Raw genomic sequence first — 24,543 nt, forward strand, 5'->3', positions numbered from 1 at the left:
GATCGGTGGCTGGGACCCTTACCATTACTCCATGCTCTTTCTGTATATTTTCTGCATCTCCATACACTATAATATAGAGTGATTGCATGAAATCTCTGGATCAGTGAGGGTCCCATAATTATGACATATACAGTATCATTATATCAATGAGTGTTTTGGATGGAAACCCCTATTAGTGCTGTATTGATTCAGAGGAAGCCAAAAACGAAAACCCTGAGAGGTTTGTCCTTAAAGTGAATGTTTACCCAAAAATGCAGTAATGATTAATTTGATAAGATATGTTTCTTTTGTTTGGAGCTCTGATTTACGCTTATACAGAATTTCCAGGAAAAAAGTCTGACACCACTAGAGGGAGCATAGAAGCTTACTGCATACCTGTCACAGACGTTCCCATGGCGGGTACTAGGAGATCGTAGAGACTGGCAACTCGTGGATTAAATTGACAAGTTCACTGTGGATCTTATTGTGTCTGTGTTTTGGTGAATGCCACACCCTTACTTCAGGTGTTGCTTGTTGGTAATTTACTTTTCCCATAAGTAGCAGCTTCTTATGGGTTTATAGATTTTCTTCCTGCCTTCTATCTAGCTGGTCGGTTGTACTCTGCGCTGCTTCTGGAGTTGCCAGTTTTCTACTTTCAGATAAGTCTTGTCTTTTCTTATTGTTTTGTGCTTGTTATATTCCCTGTTGTTTGTATCTGGGCCTGAGACAGAGACTTCCATTCATCCATCTGGGGAGGAATGGGTTGTCTCTGGTCCTAACCTCATTCCAGGGCCTTATAGGGATATAAAGTCTTAGGTATCCTGCATATGAATATTCCTGCCTTCAAGGTCTATTCATATTGATAGGTAGTTAGGGCCTGGATTAGGGTTGTCTAGGAGGTGATCTGTTCCTTCTCTAGTTTCCAGGGCCAGTTACTGTTCCCCTTCCCTCCTGTGTTTAGTGTGGAGTTTTCCCCCCCACACTGATCGTGACATTATAAACCACCGAATAACCGTCATTTTGTTGTCTGTATCAGTTCAGCCATGGATGTTATCGCTACACTGACTGGACAGCTACAGGGGCTGTCTCTGGAGGGGCTGTCTCTGGAGGTGGATGACCTCCGCTCGACCGTCTCACAGATGCAGAGACCACTGTTGGCTGATCCTAGTAGTGGTTACCTGACCTGTACTGAACCTAAATTTGCTCTCCCGGATAGACTCTGGGGGGGGAGTGATACATTTATTCGGTTCAGGGAGGCAAATGGTACTTTAAGTTGCGTCCACACTCATCTGGAGACGAGAGCCAGAAAGTGGGTGTGATTATTTTGTTGCTTGAAGGGGACACCCAGTCTTGGGCTTTTTCTCTGCCGATCGGATAACAGTCAGTCCGATCAGTAGATGCATTTTTCAGAGCTTTAGGTCTCATCTATGATGACCCGGACCGAACCTCCCTGGCCGAGACTAAATTACGCGGCCTGCGTCAGGGAGAGCTTTCGGCTGAGATCTATTGTTCCGAGTTTAGGAGGTGGGCTACGGATACTGAGTGGAACGTTTCAGCTCTCCGTAGCCAGTTTCGTCAGGGATTATCCAAGAGGCTGAAGGACGCTTTAGCCTTTAATGAGAATCCTGAGTCTTTGGAAGCCGCTATGTCTTTGGCTGTACGTATTGATAGACGCCTAAGAGAGAGATCTAAGGGCCCACTCTCTCAGGACGTTCTATTACATAATGTACCGTATTTCTTTGACTCTTTGGGTGAAGAGACTCCTGAGCTTGTACCTGGGGATGAACCCATGCAATTAGGGGGAGAAACTCTGGGATCTGCTTGCAAAAATAGGAGTCCCAAGCAGGGAGTATGTTTTTTCTGCAGTCAAAGGGGACATTTTGTCAATATATGTCCAAGCATTCAGCGGCAAAAAGAGAAACAAAAAGGGGGCGTCTAAATCCCATCTGACTATCGGAGGTGTGAGTGGGGAGTCAGAGAATGTGCATTTGTCCTTTGCTGGTAGTACCCGATTTCTCCTGACTGCCGAGGTGGCAACTATCGATTGGCAAGCTAGGCAGATTATGGATTGGCATGACTATTGCATTGATAATTGTCTCAATACATCCTTTTCTGTGGTTACTACTAAGGCTGTACCCTCTTTTATATCTGAGTTTGCCAATATGTTTTCTGAGAGTGGATGTCAGGATTTACCTTCCCATCGGGAATATGATTGCCCTTTCAATCTTATTCCCGGGGCTAAATTGCCTAAATCTAGGTTGTATAATCTTTCTAAATCTGAAAGGCAGGCCTTGAGAGAATATATTGCCGAGAGTTTGAAGAAAGGGCACATAAGACCTTCCAAGCCTCCACTGGCTGCAGGGTTTGTTTTTGTAAAAAAAAAAAAAGATGGAGGTCATCGGCCATGTCTGGATTTTCGTGAACTCTATCAGATTACTATCCGCAGTCCTTACCCTCTTCCTTTCATTCCCGATTTGTTTAACCAGATTATTGGTGCCAAGGTGTTCTCCAAGTTGGACTTAAGGGGGGCATATAAACTGTTTAGGATCAAGGAAGGGGATGAATGGAAGACAGCTTTTAATACTCCTGAGGGGCACTTTGAGAACCTGGTCATGCCTTTCTGGCTGACCAATGCCCCGGCGGTCTTCCAACATTTTGTGAATGACATCTTTCATCACCTGGTGGAGAGGTTTGTGATCGTGTATTTGGATGACATTCTTATTTATTCTCCTGACATGGAAACACATCAGAATCATGTGAGAAAGGTGTTACAGATTCTAAGGGATAATAAATTGTTGGCAAAATTAGAGAAATGTGTTTTTGCGGTACACGAGGTGCAGTTCTTGGGCTACCTGATGTCATCTTCGGGTTTTTCAAATGGATCCGGAGAAAGTCCGTGCTGTATTGGACTGGGATCGACCCGAAAATCTAAAGGCTGTTAAGCGGTTTTTAGGATTCACCAACTATTACCGAAAATGTATTAAGAATTATTCGACAATAGTAAAACCCTTAACGGACATGACTAAGAAAGGGATAGATGTCTCTGTATGGTCTGATTCGGCGTTGCAAGCCTATTCTGCTATCAAGGAATGCTTCTCTTCTGCTCCCATATTGGTACAGTCAGATGTGTCACAACCGTTTATTGTGGAAGTGGACGCATCCAAGGTGGGGGTAGGAACAGTTTTGTCACAGGGCCCCATCACCTGGTAAATGGCGACGATGTGCATTATTTTTTTTTTAAACTATCCCCCGCTAAGAAAAATTATGATGTAGGTAACAGAGAGTTGCTGGCCATTAAATTGGCTTTTGAGGAATGGTGTCATTGGTTGGAAGGGGCGATTCATCCGATCACGGTATTCACCGATCACAAATATCTGGCTTATCTGGATTTCCACCAAACTGCCAGTTTAGCTGGGGAGTAGTATAGGCGATAGGCTATAAAAAATAAAAACATTGGATATTCTCTGTGCTGGATTTAGGCTACACAACGACAGTTGTCACGCGACATTTTGTCGCACCAATGTCGCGTGACAATTTTTATAATGATAATCTATGGTGTCGCACTGCGACATGCGACACGCTGTGACTGCGACACCACAGTAGCAAAAAATCCATCAAAGATGGATTTTTCTGCAACTGTCACAGTGCGACACCATAGACTATCATTATAAAAATTGTCGCACAACACATGTTGCAATGTAGTTGTTCCCTATGTGTCGTGCGACTTATTGTTGTCATGTTGCCCTAGACTTAAAGAGTTCTTTTTAAAAGTTTAAAAATATCTGCTCTCATTGATGTTTCTTCATCGGCTCTACTACCCCAGGCCAGTTTTTTTTGTAGAAGAAAAGGACATTTCTTAAAAATTTATCTTACTAGACAATTATCAATACAAGAGATGTTAGTTTTTTTCCCTTTAACCCCATTACCTTGACAGTGTATCTGAAAGTTTTTCAAGACCTTTCTTTAAAACGACTTCTTTGTTAATGGTATGATATAATAATAATCTTTATTTATATAGTGCCACCATAGTCCTCAGGGCTTTACAAATTCAGAGGGTTCAAGTACAAAACAAAAAACATCACAACGTAACTGGGTAATATACCACTGAAACACTAGGAGTGAGGGGCAGCTCTCAAGAACTATGCTCTCTAAGAGATATAACTGAAGATAGTAAAAGAAAGCCTTATCCAGGAGAAAATAGCTTATCTTCATTTCTTCAAAACTGAAGGTGGATTTACACCTGCAGATTGTCGGGAATGAGAATTCGCAGGATTCTGCCCATATAAAGGTGCCACCGATCACCCGATGAACGAGTGAAACGCTCATTTTATTGGGTGATCCTGTAGTTCATGCAGGCACACCATTCATCGTTTCTGGGCAGCAGATGTCTAAACAGCAATCTGCTGCCCAGAAACAATGCAGCTGTATGAGGATGAGTGATTGCAATAGTGACCGCTCGTCATCATACCGTGGAGGTGATCGCTGCATGTAAATACAGTGGTCTTCTTCACTGAACGAGCAGCTGACTGTCAGGAAGGAATGCTTCCTTCCCGACAATCTGCTGCTGCTCGGTGCATCTTAATTGCACCTTAAGAATATTATTGTTTGAAAAGATTTAGCCTAACCAATTAAAGGGGTATTCCTGTCACAGACAATGGGGGCATATCGCTAGGATATGCCCCCATTGTCTGATAGGTGCAGGTCCAGCCTGCTTTGATTGACAGGACCAGGCATTAGCAAAGCAGTGAGGGAGGGGCTGGCCAAAGAAAGGAGCGGAGCTTGGGTGCAACAAGATCAATGGTAACACTTCCATTGCACCACAGGCCTAATTTGTTAGAAAACGTGGAAATGGAGCCTCGGCTCAACAAAAGAGAAACAGCGTTTTAATCAGGTGAACCACAGCTATGTATCTATGCAAACAGTTTGATAGGGAAGTCGCTGGTGACATGAGTTAGGACTGTGCAGCACCTGAAATCCAGGACTTCTCTGCTGGAATGGGATTGTTGAGATGACTACTAGCTCTTTTGGGCCACCTTGCTCCATTCATTCATGCAAGTGGGAAATGAAGTATAGCCCGTGCAGTCTGATCGGTCTGATTTGCTGAAAAAGTGCTCGCTGTGAAAACTATTTCTCAGACCCAGTGCATCTTAGGCTACTTTAACATTAGCTTTCGGGGCTCCGCTTGTGAGTTCCGTTTAAAGGCTCTCACAAGCGGCCCCGAACGCATCCGTCCAGCCCTAATGCATTCTGAGTGAATGCGGATCCGCTCAGAATGCATCAGTCTGGCGGCGTTTGGCCTCCGCTCCGCTCAGCAGGCGGACACCCAAACGCTGCTTGCAGCGTTCGGGTGTCCGCCTGGCCGTGCGGAGGCAAACTGATCCGTCCAGACTTACAATGTAAGTCAATGGGGACAGATCCGTTTGAATTTGACACTATATGGCTCAATATTCAAATGGATCCGTCCCCCATTGACTTTCAATGTAAAGTCTGGACGGATCCGTCTGCAGCTACTTTCACACTTAGAATTTTTTCTACAATATAATGCAGACGGATCCGTTCTGAACGGATCCCATCGTCTGCATTATATGAGCAGATCCGTCTGTGCAGACCCCAGACGGATCCGCTCTGGACGCAAGTGTGAAAGTAGCCTTAGCTTAGTGCTTATGGAGATGCATAGAAATGTAGTACTCAGTATTAGGTAAGCGGTCTTACTATGGCAGATCGGTGTATAGGAAGCTGATCTAGGAAGCAGAATTTCTTTAAGTAGAATATATACAGAATTTCTTCTAGTTCTGACTTTGTTCAACATGTTCCCATCAAGACTGCAGAGTAAGCAGGCGTATTAGAGAACTAATTGACGAGGACTGTGAGTCATTTACATCTGCATGAACAATTGAGAATGGCCCTTAGGACTTCTCAACATATTGGGAACACTTAGCCCTCCATTCACTTACTGATTGAATCACTTTGCTACCACAGCTGTTCACAGCAATGACCAGGAAGCATGATAGAAGACGACAGAGCGCAGTTCAGTCACTCCATGAAGTTTGTCAGCTCATCTTGTACAATATGATGTTTTTACATGAAATAATGTGTGGTAATAAAAAAGATGAATTTCGTTTATTGAGGACAATTGACGTGTGTATATAATATCTGGTTGTACAGTTATATAAAATAATGCATACATCAGAACTAGCCAATTATTCATAATACCACTGATATGACTGGGAGAGGAGCAGGTTGTTTACCACTCCAGTGGCATCTCCCACAGTTGGGAACTCCTCCTGCTCTTATCCTCCCTCTTTTTGAGTCTCCTCACAAGTCTAGTCAGCTATTCCAACGGTTACCAATTTTCCTGAACTTAGCACCACCCTTAGGACAGTTTTTGACGAGCGTGTTCACTGTTTCTCTGCCCAACCTCAACGGTACTCACATAATGCAGTCAGTACAGATGATTACAGGTGAGGTCGGGCAGAGACATGCTGTGCGGTCTGGTCAAAGGAGCCGAGTTCACCACAGGAATTTGTGCACAGAGTTTTTCACACAGTGAACACGCTCGTCTGAAACTGGCCACATGTTCGTGTTTTTATGTTGTTTTTAAAGCCAAAATCAGGCATGAATTAAGGGGAGATCCATCTTCTGTACTTCTTTCAATTCACTCCTGACTTTGTCTTCAAAAATTTCATAAAAGCCCTTGATTACCCTAACCCCACTCCTGATTATCCTGGCCACTTCTGCAAACTACCATTTTGGTCTGACCCCTCTGGGTGTCTGGCATCCTTTTCTTGACTGCTATTCTTGTCTAGCATGATGAGCATCAGATGTGGGTCATGTGTGAGCATTGGCTCTTGGTCTTCAAAAGGGCCAGTGCACACTATTTACCCTTGGCTTCAGCTAATACCCAATTCCCCTAGGCTTCTTAAGCCGTCTTTCAACATAGCCTGATGTGTTAGGTTCTTTTGGCTCCTGTGTTTTCAAAAGTGTGTTGTTCCTGTTTCATTTGATATCAACCCAGCTTGTGTTCTTGACCCTGTCTTCTTTTCAGCTGCCCATCCTACCCTCTACCTGTCTACTGCTCGTGGCCGAATTCTGTTGACCATTGTACAACCTGACTACTTTGGGATTAGCAACATCGGGATTCCCATTGGGAAAGTCCATGCCTCCTTGCAGAGGTTAAGGGTGAAGATTAAACAATCTGTTACGCTATGCTCCCTTGTTTAGCCCTTTAGAGACCTAATGGGTCCATATCACCTCATGGCCTTTTTGTCACGCTCTAGTGTGGGAGGGAAACTCCCACACTGAACATAAGAGAGAAAGGGAAAAGGAAATAAGGCCTGAGAACTAGGGAAGGAAGATGAACACCTCCTAGTGAAAACCCTAATCAAAGCCGTGACTGACTATCAGTATGAATAGACCCCAGAGGTAAGTGAGTTCATACACAGGACTACCTAAAGTCCTATCTAACCCTAAAGAACCCTGGTACTAAAAAAGTAAGGATGAATGGGATGGGAATTAAACTTCCTTTTTTTTTTTTTTATGCTGAATGTATGGACATACTCTGATAAAATATCCCTCCTGTCTGCAGAAAAAACACACTCCCTTCTTATGACCAGTATGCTTAAAAGCGGATCCAGGAGTAGCTCCCCCTAACTGCATGGACTCTTCCCCAGACCTAAACTCAGGAGTATCTTCACCCACAGTGTCAGAGGAGGACGATACATCATGTGATAGTACACCCTGATAGTGGGGGCCCCTACATCTTTCTCTCAGGCGTCTATCAATGCATATGGTAAGAGACATAGCAGCCTCCAGAGACACAGGAGTTTCATGAAAGGCCAAAGCGTCCTTCAGCCTCCCTGATAAACCCTGACAAAACTGGCTACGGAGAGCCGGATCATTCCACTCAGTGTCCGTAGCCGACCTCCTAAACTCAGAGCAATAAATCTCAGCAGAATGATAACCCTGACGAAGGCAACACAGCTTGGTTTCGGCCAGGGATGTCCGATCCGGATCGTCATAGATAAGACCCGAAGCGTCAAAAAATTCATCCACCGACTGGAGAGACTGCGATCCGGTTGGCAGAGAAAAAGCCCATGACTGTGCATCCCCCTTAAGCAATGAAATAACCACACTGACTTGCTGTTTCTCATCCCCAGATGAGTATGGACGTAGCCTAAAATACAGTTTACATGCCTCCCTAAACAAAATGAAATGATCACTTCCCCTAGAGAATCTGTCCGGGAGGGCAACTTTAGCGCTCCAGATAGGTCTGGTTTCCACCACCAGGACCAACAGCCTGTGGTCTCTGAACCTGCAAGACGGTTGTGTGGGGATCGTCTACTTCCAAAGACAGCCCCTGTAACTGTCCTGCCAGTGCAGCAATTGGATCCATGGCTGCACTCGAACAAACAAAAACACAAATTACGGTTTGGGTGGTTTATAATGTCACGCTCTAGGGTGAGGGGGAAACCCCCACACCGAACATAGGAGAGAAAGGGAAAAGGAAATAAGCCTGAAAACTAGGGAAGGAAGATGGACACCTAGTGAAAACCCTAATCAAAGCCCTGACTGACTACCAGTATGAACAGACCCCAGAGGTAGATGAGTTCATACACAGGAATACCTAAGGTCCTATCTAACCCTAAGGACCCTGGTACTAATGACAAGAATGAGACATCCTGTTCCTCCAAAAGGAAGAATGAACGGGAGTCTCCCTAAGGCCTAATACAAAACAACAAAGAATTGCAACACACAGAAAAGCCAAAATACAAAGGGAAAAGGTAACACTTAACTTTCAAGAAGCTAGGGCAACACCAGGAACTCAGCCGAGATCCAAACACCAGCTATCCACAGGTCCAACTGAAGCTATAAACCGCACAGCATTGTGGTAGAGACAACTATAAATGACCACAATAACAACACCTGGAGGTTAAGGGTGTGGCCAGTACCAGAAACAACACAGACGCCCATTGATCCACAAGATAAACATGTCAAACCAAACCATGTGTTGCCAGTCTCAAAGATCTCCTGCCACTTACTGTCGCGGGGACGTCCGTATTCCTCGGTATGTCCGTGACACTTTTACAAAGTTGTATCAAGCACTAGTTCTCACAGCACACTTTCTCTGCATAAAGCCTAAAAAGTGGTGCCACTACAGGTATTCTCCATTGTAATTGCCTGAAAGCAGCACAGGCTATACAACATTCCCAGCATATTAATGATAACAACATAGAGGTGATAAAAAAAAGGGTTTCCAGCCATACCAAATGAATGGAATTTTGAGTACTGGTCAAAATTTTCTGTATATCTCCTAGACGTAGGAGCTCTTCCAAGATCCAGGCCTCCTGTGACATAATTGCATTGCTTTCTAACACACTAATGACATGTTGGACAACCACAAATTGCTATCTAGCTTTATATCTATTAGTGTACTAGATTTATGTGCTAAACTATTTACTGGCATAAAACATCAGGCAGAATGTCCCTGGCCATTGCGAACAATGTGATGGCACAAATATTTTAGTATTCTGTAGTTGCTATTGAATCTCCTCCAGACAGCTTCCTGTAAATACGACTATTGCCAACTAATTATCTATTTCCTTTTTGCAGTGGGCAGGAGTTTTCTCACTGCTTGTGACCTGCATGCTGCTGCACATGGCAAGTCATTATACTCTCCTGTGCCTTAGACCTTCATTTATAATTCTCCATTATCCAGACCGTGTTTTTTGTGATCAAGAAAGTGAACAGGACCTGGATTATTCTTAGCAGTGGTATGGTGGAACATGCAAGAATACCATTACAATATGAGCTACATAAAGGGATGATGGGAATGTGTCTGCCGGAGATTCTCTTTAATAACCCAAGTTTCACACAGTTCCTTTATATAAACTGCCTTATTTGCAATCTTTTTTTTTTTTTTTTTTACTATAATTTCAATAAAAAGGTTTCATTTGTACCATGTACACTAGTAATAATATTACTAACATGTTATATAGGATTGACATTTGAGAAAAGGTTGAAACAGGAATTGTTCTTGTGCTACAAGTTTAACATTATTTGTATTAGTTCATAATTAAGTTGAAAAAAATAAATACCCTTTTTAGTGACCTCTCGCTTTAATGAAACCTTGCTCACCGATAGGGAAAGCATTAGCTAACCATTAATGTGAGGGCTCAAAGCCTGGGGGAAAGACGAGTGCAATCACAGAAGGAGCTAAAGAGATTCTACAAGGAGCTGTATTTTATAGAAAACCGCACTTCTACTGATGAAGGTCATTTACAGCCTTTTAACAGGAATGTCCCTTAGCTACTCATTTCATGTCCATCCTGTCCAGAAATATCCTTTTCTAATCAACCGCTGCACACACAATTAGTTTTCTGACATATGTAAATCTTCCCTCTGCTGGGAAATAAATAATTTAAGAAGCGATTGTGGATCTCGTCAGTATTTAATGCAGATTAAACATCTCATTAATACAAGTAAAGGCACAAGAAATCTGGAAATGAGTGAGATAAAAAATAAAAATAAAGACTTCCCTCACTTATTGTTTTTTTGCCATCTGCAGGATCCAGAATGCAAAATTTTTAAGCTGGGGTCCATCTGTCCATAAACTCCTCTATTATTGGATCGGAACACCCATGAGGTTGAATTAGCATAAGGCCTCATGCACACGACCGTTGTTGTGTTCAGTTCCGCATAATGGGGTTCCGTGATCCGTTTCCGTTTTTATTTCCGTGTGTCTTCCTTTATTTTTGGAGGATCACCAGACATGAAGGGAAGTAAAAAAAAAAGTCTAAGTCAAGTTTGCCAAAACGGACGTGGACGCGGATGACAATCTTGTGTGCCTCCGCGTTTTTTCACGGTCCTATTGACTTGAAAGGGTCCGCAAACCGTTTTCCATGAAGAAAATAGGCAGGTTATATTTTTTTGACGGACTGGAACCACGGATCACAGACGCGGATGACAAACGGTGCATTAGCCGAGTTTTCAACGGACCTATTGAAAGTCAATGGGTCCGCAGAAAATCACGAAAAACTGAACAACGGACACGGAATGAAACAACGGTCGTGTGCATGAGGCCTAAGTCTAGCTTGCCATGTCACCCGTGTAGACAGATCAATAGAGGAAGGTTTCTGCTGCAGCAAGCTGCCTAAGGACTTATTCAAACTTTAATGATTATAGTGTATGTATTGAAGCACCCCTTTGGGCAGCCCTTGGTAGGTGGGGTGTATGGTGGTTCTCACCTCACTATGATGCAGTGCCTCCACCTAAATCTTGCTTGGAGCTCTATAGGATAGCAGGAGGGTCTTCCTCTTCTGCCAGTGGCCAACTTGGGAAGCCTCTGCCCAGCTCAGTGCACAATCACCCCAGGAAGATATTAAGTGATCAGCAGATTTATTTGGGAAAGGGTGAACAATGGTGAAGAACATAAAGATAATGCAATAAAAGGAACAAAGCACAGATCTGGTGAAGGGGGTGCGCTATCTGTAACAGTAAGCAGTGATGGTGATCACACACTCACTTCTGTGGAACATAAAGACAGTATGCACCTCCCAGCTATCTACTCCTAGCGCTCAGCTTACTATACCCTACTGTCTAGCAATTAACACAGTACGAACGTTGGGGCCCTGTTGCAGAAAACATTGGTACGCTAATGTTGGTGTACTTACCATTGTCTTGCCTGGGGGCTGCAGCATTCAGAAGCTTGGATGGCAATGGAGCTGGGGGCAAGATCCTCATGGGATACAGGCTTGGCTGTAGTGGTAATGTAGCAGCTGAGCTTTCTCTTCTAACACTGTAAACACAGGAGCTGTCAGGGCTGTGCCGTAGGGTTAATGTAGCAGCTGAGCTTTCTCTTCTAACACTGGAAACAAAGGAGCCGTCTGGGCTGTGCTGTAGGGTTACTGTAGCAGCTAAGCTTTCCCTTCTAACACTGGAAACACAGGAGCTGACTGGGATGTGCTGTAGGGTTAATGTAGCAGCTGAGCTTTCCCTTCTAACACTGGAAACACAGGAGCTGACTGGGCTGTGCTGTAGGGTTAATGCAGCAGCTGAGTTTTCCCTTCTAACACTGGAAACACAGGAGCCGTCTGTGCTGTGCTGTAGGGTTAATGTAGCAGCTGAGCTTTCCCTTCTAACACTGGAAACACAGGAGCCGTCTGTGCTGTGCTGTAGGGTTAATGTAGCAGCTGAGCTTTCCCTTCTAACACTGGAAACACAGGAGCTGTCTGGGCTGTGCTGTAGGGTTAATGTAGCAGCTGAGTTTTCCCTTCTAACACTGGAAACACAGGAGCTGTCTGGGCTGTGCTGTAGGGTTAATGTAGCAGCTGAGCTTTCCCTTCTAACACTGGTAACACAGGAGCCGTCTGGGCTGTGCTGTAGGGTTAATGTAGCAGCTGAGCTTTCCCTTCTAACACTGGAAACACAGGAGCTGTCTGGGCTGTGCTGTAAGGTTAATGTAGCAGCTTAGTTTTCCCCTCTAACACTGGAAACACAGGAGCCATCTAGGATGTGCTGTAGGGTTAATGTAGCAGCTGAGCTTTCTCTTCTAACACTGGAAACACAAGAGCTGTCTGGGCTGTGCTGTTTTGTAATGTAGCAGCTGAGCTTTATCTTCTAACACCGGAAACACAGGAGCTGTCTGGGCTGTGCTGTAGGGTTAATGCAGCAGCTGAACTTTCCCTTCTAACACTGGAAACATAGGAGCCGTCTGGGCTGTGCTGTAGGGCTAATGTAGCAGCGGAGCTTTCTCTTCTAACACTGGAAACACAGGAGCTGTCTGGGCTGGGCTGTAGGGTAATGTAGCAGCTGAGCTTTCTCTTCTAACACTGGAAACACAGGAGCTGTCAGGGCTGTGCTGTAGGGTAATGTAGCAGCTGAGCTTTCTCTTCTAACACTGGAAACACAGGAGCTGTCTGGGCTGTGGCTTTCTCTTCTAACACTGGAAACACAGGAGCTGTCAGGGCTGGGCTGTAGGGCTAATGTAGCAGCAGAGCTTTCTCTTCTAACACTGGAAACACAGGAGCTGTCAGGGCTGTGCTGTAGGGTAATGTAGCAGCTGAGCTTTCTCTTCTAACACTGGAAACACAGGAGCTGTCTGGGCTGTGCTGTAGGGTAATGTAGCAGCTGAGCTTTCTCTTCTAACACTGGAAACACAGGAGTTGTCTGGGCTGTACTGTAGGGTTAATGTAGCAGCTGAGCTTTCTCTTCTAACACTGGAAACACAGGAGCTGTCAGGGCTGTGCTGTAGGGTAATGTAGCAGCTGAGCTTTCTCTTCTAACACTGGAAACACAGGAGTTGTCTGGGCTGTGCTGTAGGGTTAATGCAGCAGCTGAGCTTTCTCTTCTAACACTGGAAATACAGGAGCTGTCTGGGCTGTGCTGTAGGGTAATGTAGCAGCGGAGCTTTCCCTTCTAACACTGGAAACACAGGAGCTTTCTGTGCTGTGCTGTAGGGTTAATGTAGCAGCTGAGCTTTCTCTTCTAACACTGGAAACACAGGAGCTGTCTGGGCTGTGCTGTAGGGTAATGTAGCAGCGGAGCTTTCCCTTCTAACACTGGAAACACAGGAGCTGTCTGGGCTGTGCTGTAGGGTAATGTAGCAGCGGAGCTTTCCCTTCTAACACTGGAAACACAGGAGCTTTCTGTGCTGTGCTGTAGGGTAATGTAGCAGCTGAGCTTTCTCTTCTCATACAGGAGCTGTCAGAACTGTGCTGTAATGTCCGCACAGAAACAGGGAACACTTCTGTGTCTTTCCATCTCCTGCCCATGCTGCTGTCTCTAAGATGGCTACTCTTCCTTCCTTAGCCATTCCCCCGGTCCCCCTGCTATTGGCTGCAGGGAGGAGCAAGTGCTCATGGGATTTGTAGTCCACTTCGCCTCAGAAGAGTCAGCTATAATGCCTGCTGCTGTGAGTCCCTGCTTGTCATTGGCTGCAGCATCATCCACTAGACCCACTGCTTTCTCTGTAGTGGTTACAGTATATTCAGATGTCCATGTTTTTCTGGGGCCGATTGGTCCACAGTAAAAATAGTGTGGCATGTTCTACTTTGGTTCATTTTGCAGACAGAGGGCACCCATTCTATTTAATGGGTCTGTGAAAACCACAGACTACACACAGAAGCCACCCATGTGTAGTCCATTTTTCACTGATCTATTGCAGAAACAATTACTTCTAAATTTGTTTAAAAAAACAACTGATCAACCATAGTGAAAAAAACACTGAACTCGGATCTTTACAAATACAAAACTTGCACTGACTTTTTGCATTCTCAAAATGGATACGGACCTGTAAATAAACCTTAGCATATGATATATTTTAATGTTGCAGTAGTGGCACTGTAAAGAGCTTCACCATTACTGAACTGCAGCCAAGTCCATGTAATTTGTGCCCTGTTTTGTCCATGACAAATCCACAATCATGAAATCTACGGTGTAAAATCATGGCATCCACTTGTGTTTTGTCAGAGACCAGTAATGGTTTAGTTTTCTGCATTTTCCATGATGGCCAAAAATTTCTGAGCTTTTAGTCTCATCTGACCAGGGAACCTCCTTCCATGTGTTTGGGGAATCTGCCACATGCTGTTTTGGCAAACTCCAAATCTGTTATCTTTTGTTTTTCTTTAACCAATGTTTTTTTTTTCTGGTCACTCTTCTATAAACTCCCCCTCTGTGGAGCATATGGCTTATAGTGGTCCTATGGACAGTGTCTTAGTTAAATCTCTTATTAAAGTGATTGTCTCACTTCAGTAAATGGCGTTTATCATGTAGAGAAACTCAATATAAGCCACTTTCTAATGTATTGTGATTGTCCATATTGCTTCCTTTGCTGGCTTGATTAAAGGGGTTCTGCACTTTGTTTAAACTGATGATCTATCCTCTGGATAGATCATCAGCTTCTGATCGGCGGGGGTCCGACACCCGGGACCCCTGCCGATCATATGTTTGAGAAGGCAGCGGCGCTCCAGCAGCGCCACGGCCTTCTCACTGTTTACTGCAGGTGTCTGACCCCCGCCAATAAGAAGCTGATGATCTATCCAGAGGATAGATCATTAGTGTAAACAAAGTGCAGAACCCCTTTAATTTTTCCATCACATTATACACTGTTCGTTTCCATGGCTACGACCACCCTGCAGTCCAGCAGCATCGGTCGCGGATATGCTACAGCTTCTGAGCACTTACCTAGATGCAGACATAAAAAAAGTGCTCTCACAGTTGCTAAGAAACGCCTTTGGTATTTGTCAGAAACAAACATAAGATTGGATTTTTTGGACAAACGTATTACTCAGGCTGTTAAGGAAAATATGACAAAAAATTTAGAAACCAAACTGCAAAGAAAAAGGAAATGAAACGATTAGAAGGTAAAAACCTCGTTTTTGAAGGTAAAGACCTGAGCCATTTCGTTACTAATAAAACAAAGACGTTCTTTAAATTGTTTGGGATCCACAACGTGACATAATACTGCAGTGATTCTATAAAAAAGCCATGTGAACGCTCTTAAGGTGGTCAATGATACCGCAGAAAGAGGAATTGCTGTGATAAAAAAGTTTAACGAATCAGTCAGGGACGAACAACAAAAACAAGCATCACAGAAAAGTCGAGCATCACAGAAAAGTCGTCGCAAAGCTAACAAAAGAAGTGATTGCATCGGTCAAAGTTGAGTTAATATTTACAAACAAAGTTAATATAACACTAAGACACTACCTATTAATCTTAGTGTCTAGTTTTTATATTATTTTAGGTTGGGGTTTCTAGTTTTCCCAATAAAAATAATTAACATTGAAAAATCATATTTTTTGCCTACTTTTACAAAACTTATCAAAGTGTGCAACCTCTAAATATTATCCAATCTTCTTGAAATATATCTTTTACATCACTGAGACTCGGGGCGTAAGCAAAGTCTACAAAAATGTAAAAAAGAAATTCCCATTACAAAATGAAACACCCTATTGTACACTATAGTAAAAAGTGTCAAACTATGCACACTCCCACTGTCCCAGCCACCAGAGAGGTTGCCACTTTTTCCTATAGTGTAAAAGCACAACCACCGCTGCTGTATTGTAGAGTGGTAATAGCCATGGAAATAAGCAATGTATAATGTGATGGAAAATGAATCCAGCCAGCAAAGGAAGCAATTCGGATAATAATACATTAGTAAGTGCCTTGTATTAACTTTCGCTACATGATAAATGCCCCTTGCTGAAGTGAGACAACCCCTTTAATGCCCCTCTTGCCCGGCCTGTGAGTTTTGGTGGGGGTCTTCTCTTGTTAGGTTTGCAGTTGTGCCATATTCTTTCCATTTCGTTAAATGGGATTTAGTGGTGGTCCATGGGATGTTCAAAGTTTGGGATATTTTTTGATAATATTATTCAGAAAGGGGTAATCCTAAAACATAACATTTATTTGTAATACAGATAAAATATATGGTGTCCAAAAAATAGTGTGCAAAAACCAAGATTGGGATAGAGGGTAGTGGACCCCCGATTAGTGCAATCATCAATATCCCAAATGAAATGATACAATAAATAAAGTGCACGGCGGCACTAGTAACCAGTAAATCCTACCGGTACCAAGGGACGGTCACCAGATCCTTCACCAAAAGCTGAAACCGTATCATACCCATCTAAGGATGATGTCCAGTCGACGTGAAGATGGCAATGATACACAGCTATGTAGGGTCCCTGTTCAAGCCCTATGGCTAACTAGCCATTGTCACGACTGAGGATGGGGGAAATCCTCAGTCGTGCGCTGACGGAAGATGTCCAGTCGCTACTCGCCAGGAACACAGAATTAGGGAGCAGGTCACCTCCTGTTGCATCCCTAACGCTGACCCTGTCTCCTACCTGCATGGGCCGACCTTGTTGGTAGGAGGACCCATGCGCAGGAACCTCAGAGCCCTGACTTACCCTCCGTCCGGTCCCTGGGCTAAGGAGCAGGGTAAGACAACCCACTCCTCCTAGGAACGGAGGAGCAGGAGTCTCACTGGCCAAGCAGCATGAAGATGGGGGTACATAAACAGGACTACTGATAAGACAGGTGAACCCTAACAGTTCCACACATACCTGTCTCAGCCTAGCTGACTGGAACCCGTGCAAACGCTGTCCACACAAACAAAGGTAAACAGCACACACATGAAGACACACAGGGACCAGGACATCCATAGCTGCACAAAAAGCAAAGACACAGGACATCAACAACAAATCACGCAATAATAACTTATGACCGGAAGGGTGGCCCTTACAAGGAGATAGAAATCACAGGAGGCTGCTACAGCAAAGCATGGCTGAAGCAACCTCCTGAGCCATGCCGAAGACAGAAGCTATATAGGCCTAAGTGGCCACACCCACCGGTCAGACACACCCAGTGACATCACACACACTGGGAAGAGAGTTAACCCTTCCAGCACCACAGGAAAGGGAAAACACCAACTTAGGCCTAGTTCACACTTCAGTGTTTGGTCAGTGATTTTCATCAGTGATTTGTGAGCCAAAACCAGAAGTGGAGCCTCCACAGACATGAGGTAGAAGGGAAAGATCTGCTCCTGTTCTGTGTTTAGAGTTACACCTAGTTTTGGCTCACAAATCACTGATGGAAATCACTGACCAAACACTGAAGTGTGAACGAGGCCTTAAAGGAACCGTGTCCAAACACAACAAACACACTGTGGTTGTTACCGCTGGCAACGACATGGGTGGCAACCGTGTCCTGGGAGTCAGCCCAAAGGCTGGGATACTGCCACCACGAGTACACATCACCAAACGTTGCCACAGGCAACCACAGTGCAGGAAAGGTGTCAGTGCACACCACATAATACACAGAGTGCACACAGACAAACAACGGTGCATACATACACGCACACAGACTCCAAAGGGACCTGAGACAAGTAACATCATGCCTCAAGCTGCTGTTGAAACAACAACCCAAACCGCGGGCAACAGTATGCGGATCCCAAGGAGTCACAGCCAAAACCGTGGCCGTGACACTCCCACCCCTCAAAGCCCCCCCCCACCCAAAAAAAACACGTGAGGGACTCAACACAAGGGGATGGGAGAAGGGGACGTCCACTCTCAGACACGGTTCCCAAAAAGTCGCTGTCAGCTGCATCCTCTCCCAGCACACAACACAGCCAGGCCTGCAGCCCGCACCAGCGACACAGGGGAGAGAACCACTGAGAGATGGACGAGGGGACTCTCCACTCACGTCTCCACTCCAGTCGCTGCCAGCAGACACTCCTAACCAGCACGCAGCCGGACCACTTACGGAGTGCTGCCAGCAAACGACCAGAGATGGGAACATGGAGAGGGACGAGGGATCACCAACACGGACACGGAAGGTAAGGTGGTGGGGAATAAGCCACCAACCGTGCCGTTAACGGTGATCCCCCCGGGACGTTCTCCCTCCGGAGAACGCGCATGCAGGCCACAAGGGGATGGCACTGCATGCTGCACCCTCTTCCGAAGGTGTGCACCCGCACACCAAACAAACACACCGGTGCAATAAAACTCAGGGGGACGCAAACGAGGCAACGGTGAAGGGATGGCGGGGAAACGCCACTCACCACGCCGTCAGCGGCGAAACCCCCACAACGCTCTCCCTCCGAAGAGCGCGCATGCACCCCATCCGCAGATGGCGGTACATGCTTCACCCTCTTTCGAGGGAGTTAACCCTTCCAGCACCACAGGAAAGGGAAAACACCAACTTAAAGGAACCGTGTCGAAACACAGCAAACACACTGTGGTTGTTACCGCTGGCAACGACATGGGTGGCAACCATGTCCTGGGAGTCAGCCCAAAGGCCGGGACACTGCCACCACAAGTACACATCACCAAACGTTGCCACAGGCAACCACAGTGCAGGAAAGGTGTCAGTGCACACCACATAATACACAGAGTGCACACAGACAAACAACGGTGCATACATACACGCACACAGACTCCAAAGGGACCGCACACACACCTGTTGTCCGCGGCAACCGCACCTGAGACAAGTAACATCATGCCTCAAGCTGCGGTTGAAACAACAACCCAAACCGCAGGCAACAGTATGCGGCTCCCAAGGAGTCACGGCCAAAACCGTGGCCGTGACAGCCATTCAGCCATGATACTAGATGATAAGTAGCAGCCTGCCTACAGGGCACTCGTCCTAACAAGGACGACCCCGTCCGGAACCTATCCCTTGGTCCCTTGGAGTTTTTTTTTCTCAGGCTATGAGCTGAGCGCTGCGATTGGCCAGCGCTACAGCCTGGGAGAAGGAGACACTGGCAGGCTCCTCCCAGTTGAGCCTAAAATCTGAAGCTACCGGAGCCTATACCGGGAGAACGGAGCGGCGCCCAGGGATAATAGTAAGTGCAGGTAGTGAAAGGTCCTCTTTAACACAATCCACACAATAGTCGGAATAGCTTTGCTGCCCGTGTTGGCGACTTCATACATTTTTGTATTGTGATTTAAAGTGAGGGAGCTTTTACCTGGAAATACATTATCTTAAAGACATCCTGAGAAATAAAGTTTCTAATTCACTCTAGTCCTGGGATTTTCAAATGTATTTTCTAACACTTTTATGATGCCTGGAACAACCTGCTAATCGTCTGTAAACATTAGCTGGGGCGTCTGAAGCTGCTGTAAATGACCTATTGTTTAAATCACATTTTTATGTTTAACTTTCTTTTTAAATCATTTTTGGTGATGTTATTTTTTACTTTCCATGTCAATATTTATATTTAAACAAATAAAAACCTGCAGTTTTCGCATTCGCCACTTAACCTAATAATAGGCGCCACTTCTTGGTCTGTGCAGATCACTTTACTGCAGTTACCTGCTTATCTACAGTATGCACATAGGTGATATCATTACAGGCAGGATTAGAATGACAGATAAGACAGGATCCACCACTCACAATAGGTGATTGTCAGAGCTCATCTATTCCTTCCTTGTACAATGATCTCTGCACAGGGCACAGAGCATGCCTAGAAAACTCTCCCATAGGTCTCAATAGGGTCAGCTCCAGTCCATTGTGTCTACGGACTATGGGGCTGCCGTAAAACTATTTTCTTAATAGTTTTAAATGTTCTTGAATGCTGTTAAGAATGGCTCAGGCAAGATGGCCGCCTCCGTTCAGGAAATAGATAAAAAAAATCTGCAAGAATCTTAAGGCCCCTTAACATTGGGCAGATTATCACTAATGAACGTTCATATGGACACTTCTTAGCGATAATCGGACAGTTTCCGGCGCTGCTTATTACCCGATGAACGAACGAAACGCTCATTGATCGGATAATATAGTCCTTGGTGTGGTCACCTAAATAATAGTTTGTGGGCAGAAAATCGTGCTATCCAAACAGCTCTCTGCTGCCCACAAACAACGATTCAGTATGTGGATGAGCGATGGCATTAGCGATCACTTCTCCCCATACTGTGGAGGAGATTGCTGCATGTAAATGCATCGGTCAACTGCACTAACAAGCAGGCAATTGTATACTTGTAGGAGGAAAGATTAAAAGAATTGTATTTAGTATTGAGAAGTCTAAGGGGAGACATGATAAAACGAGTTTCCCAGGAGTTTGAAATTAGGACCTCTCCTCAGAATAGGTAATCATCATCAGATCAGTGGAGGTCCAAAACCTGGCACTCCCACCTATCAGCTGTTTGGAGAAGCTTCAGCGTGCCAGTGAGTGAGGTGACCTCCTCTTGAGCCAATGAGGAAGTCAATTAAATTGGTCTGGGCTGCAATACCAAACACAACCACTTTACATTGTAAGGCGCTGTGCTTGGAAAGCTGTGGCGAGTTCACATCGCTCACCGCAGTGCTGCAGCCTCTTCAAACAGCCGATTGGTTGTGGTGCCGGGTGTAGGACCCCCTCCAATCAGATTTTGATGACCTATCCTGAGAATAGGCCATCAATATTGAACTCCTGTAAACCCCCTTAACCTATATAAATATATAAAAGGTCTTACAAATTATATGGTGAAAAACTGTTCAATGTAAAATCCCCTCTGTCTCTGTCTATAGAAAAACAGGTACAACCTCCATAGGCAACGAGCCTCTTTACCATAAGAGCTGTGACTCTATGGAGTGATCTACCTGAGGAGGTGATCACAGCAGAAAATGTGGAAGGCTTAAATGATGTCTTTGAACAGAATAACATTAACAGGGCTCTGTTCTGCAATTTTTCGTAACGTGTGCGAACCCATTCATTTTATTGGGGCTGCAAAAGATGCAAACAGCACATCGCGTGTACTCCGCATCCGTTGTTCCGTTCCGCGGCCCTGCCAAAAACATAGAGCATGTCCTATTCTTTTCTGGATAAGAATGGTCATAGTTACCATGCGGAATGCACACGGCCGGTATCCACAATTTACAGATCTTCAAAACACTATGGCCGCCTGAATGAGCCCTTCTGGAAATGTATTTGATTCTGGTATACCACTCCCCTTTCCTTCATCCAAATGCCCTCTCTCTCTCTTGGTGGAACTTGATGACCGTATGTCTTTTTTTCCACCATACTGAGTAACTATAATTCTTATGGGAGACAGTTGTGGGCATGATTTGTGACCTGTGCAAAGGTCATTGAGCAGGGAGGGGGAGTAGATACACTGTGACCATCACCTATTAAGAATGGTTTATATAGGTGTAATCTTGCCTGTGATAACATAAATATAGATGAATATATATATACAGGGTGGGCCATTTATATGGATACACCTTAATAAAATGGGAATGGTTGGTGATATTAACTTCCTGTTTGTGGCACATCAGTATATGTGAGGGGGGAAACTTTTCAAGATGGGTGGTGACCATGGCAGACATTTTGAAGTTGGCCATTTTGAATCCAACTTTTGTTTTTTTCAATAGGAAGAGGGTCGTGTGACACATCAAACTTATTGGGAATTTCACAAGAAAAACAATGGTGTGTTTGGTTTTAATGTAACTTTATTCTTTCATGAGTTATTTATAAGTTTCTGACCACTTATAAAATGTGTTCAATGTGCTGCCCATTGTGTTGGATTGTCTATGCAACCCTCTTCTCCCACTCTTCACACACTGATAGCAAAACCGCAGGAGAAATGCTAGCACAGGCTTCCAGTATCCGTAGTTTCAGGTGCTGCACAGTAGTTTCAGATGTGCAGCACCTAAAACTACGGATACAGGAAGTCTGTGCTAGCATTTCTCCTGCGGTGTTGCTATCAGTGTTAAAACAAAGCACACCATTGTTTTTCTTGTGAAATTCCCAATAAGTTGGATGTGTCACATGACCCTCTTCGTAAAAACAAAAGTTGGATTCAAAATGTCCGACTTCAAAATGGCCGCCATGGTCGCCACCCATCTTGAAAAGTTTCCCCTCTCACATATACTAATGTGCCACAAACAGGAAGTTAATATCACCAACCATTCCCATTTTATTAAGGTGTATCCATATAAATGGCCCACCCTGTAAATATATATATATGTGTGTGTGTGTAGCATGAGACTTAATTAAAAAATATTTTCTGATAGATTCCCTTTAATTCTAAGAGCGGAATAGCCTGTTGGGTCTACACAGAGGCCGTATAGTGGAGAGCAATCTTATATTAGCTCTGCAGTCTTTCAGTTTCCATTAGCCATGTTTGCTAAAGTGTAAAGCTGTCTGCGATGTGTCCTGCAGTAATGTCCACCATGTATTTATCGTCTGCACAAAGACCTATAATAAAACACTGCCTGTTTGACTTTCGCCAGGAGGATGGGATGCAGATGGGAAAGGCCTCAATATCTGGGATACGTTCACTCATCAGGGAGGAGATCGAGTTTTTAAGAACCAGACTGGAGATGTAGCTTGTGGCAGCTACACACTGTGGGAAGAAGATTTGAAATGCATCAAACAGCTTGGATTGACTCATTACCGCTTCTCTCTTTCCTGGTCACGTCTGTTACCTGATGGGACGACAGGTTTTATCAACCAGAAAGGTAATTGTTTCTTACGGATACAAGGTTGAAGCTTTAATCAAGGTTATTGCTATTGTCTGGCATAATTAATTCTGGGTGTTCACCAGCATCAATCTATGTACGGGTGCAAGCGGAAGATCAAATAGATGGTCTACGGTATGTTTCCTGTCTGTTACTACCATGTCCTAATTAGAATTATATGCCATGGATTGACTTGGCGGAGCTGCTACGTTGTCTGTGTGGTCACCATTCACATGTAGAAAATGGTATGACATTTGCAATCCGGGTCGATTGTAATGTCCACATAGAAGAAGCGAGTATTACAGCATAGTGCATAATAATAATAATGAGAGTAGTGCTAGGACTACACGTACATGCAAGTCCCGGACCATAAATGATGAACTGATACACTGTTATAACGATGTAGCCTAAAGCAAGGCATAGCAGTTTTTATAGCCCTCGCTAATTACTCACGAAGGGGGTACATCATAAAGTAACCAGAAGAATAATAATGTGCACAAGTAATACCGATGGAGCAGTGGATGGATATGTATATTGTGATTCCATTAAAGGGACAGAGATTTTATTTATTTTATGCCCTTATTTAGCGCTACTATATTCCACACTTCTTTACATCACGATGTCCCCAATGGGGCTCACTAAGGTCCCTATCAGTATGTCTTTAGAGTGTGGGAGGAAATCGATGCAAACACGGGGAGAACATACAAACTCCAGGCAGATGTTGTCCTTGGTGAGATTCAAACCTAGGACCCCAGCGCCGCAAGACACCAGTACTAACCACTGAGCTACTAAGCCCACATATCTTATGGGATTCTGTAACTCCCATAGACATGTATAGAGCAGCAGTGTGCCCGCTCATCCATTGCTTCATAAAAGCTCCTCCTCACAGTAGTCATGCTAGTGAGGAGAACCAGGGAATTCATGGTGAGTGTCCTATAGGTAAGGTCCCCAGCGATCAAAGATTTGCCACCTAGTCTGCTGTAATAAATGTTTTTTGTGGGAACCCCCTTTAAAAAGTAGATCCTCACCTGTATAACCTCTCACTTTTAGAAGATAGCAGTGTTATTTTATTTTATTGTTTCACTTTCATTAGAATAAAGAGGCAAAGGTGGTCTACTTTATGAACAGATTGCATTATTATTAAAAAGGCTGGTGGCACTACCATTGAAGAAAAAATAACAAAAAGACCTTGTTGTTGTCCTAATGATCAAAATAGCTAAAATAAATAAAAAAAAAAGCTATGATAAAAGCCCTGTTTTGTTGAATATTATGCTCCCATTGAAGTCAGCCAGTCACCATTAACATATTTTCACCTTAAAGAGGACCTGTCACCACTCCTGACATGACTGTTTAATAGCTTCCTGCATTCCCCATGTAAGAACAATTCCGGAGCATCTATTCTTATGGCTCTATGTTGTTTATTATTTCTACTAGAAGTTATGAATGAATTGCTAGCAGTCTGCAGTAAGGGTACAGAGGGGAGGTAACCAGTAGGGGGGGTGTCCTTGCACATACTCACTCTATCCAATCAGTGCTGCCATTGTTAGACTGTGCAGGTACAACCCCCCAACTGGTTACCTCCCCTCTGTACCCTTACTGCAGACTGCTAGCAATTCATTCATACCTTCT

The 24,543-nt window shown here is 44.4% G+C and overlaps 1 protein-coding gene across 2 annotated transcripts in view; it reads left to right on the plus strand.

Moving 5' to 3' along the window:
* LOC122926293 (cytosolic beta-glucosidase-like) overlaps window positions 1-24,543 on the plus strand; it is a 115,647-nt gene that overhangs the window by 69,188 nt on the left and 21,916 nt on the right. For both annotated transcript variants that reach the window (XM_044277690.1, XM_044277750.1), the window contains exon 3: window positions 22,687-22,914. In XM_044277690.1, coding sequence (XP_044133625.1) covers window positions 22,687-22,914 — 228 coding nt within the window. The remainder of the gene's footprint in view (window positions 1-22,686; window positions 22,915-24,543) is intronic.

This window comes from Bufo gargarizans, chromosome 1 (assembly GCF_014858855.1).
Source record: "Bufo gargarizans isolate SCDJY-AF-19 chromosome 1, ASM1485885v1, whole genome shotgun sequence".
In the NCBI taxonomy this organism is placed as follows: Eukaryota; Metazoa; Chordata; class Amphibia; order Anura; family Bufonidae; genus Bufo; species Bufo gargarizans.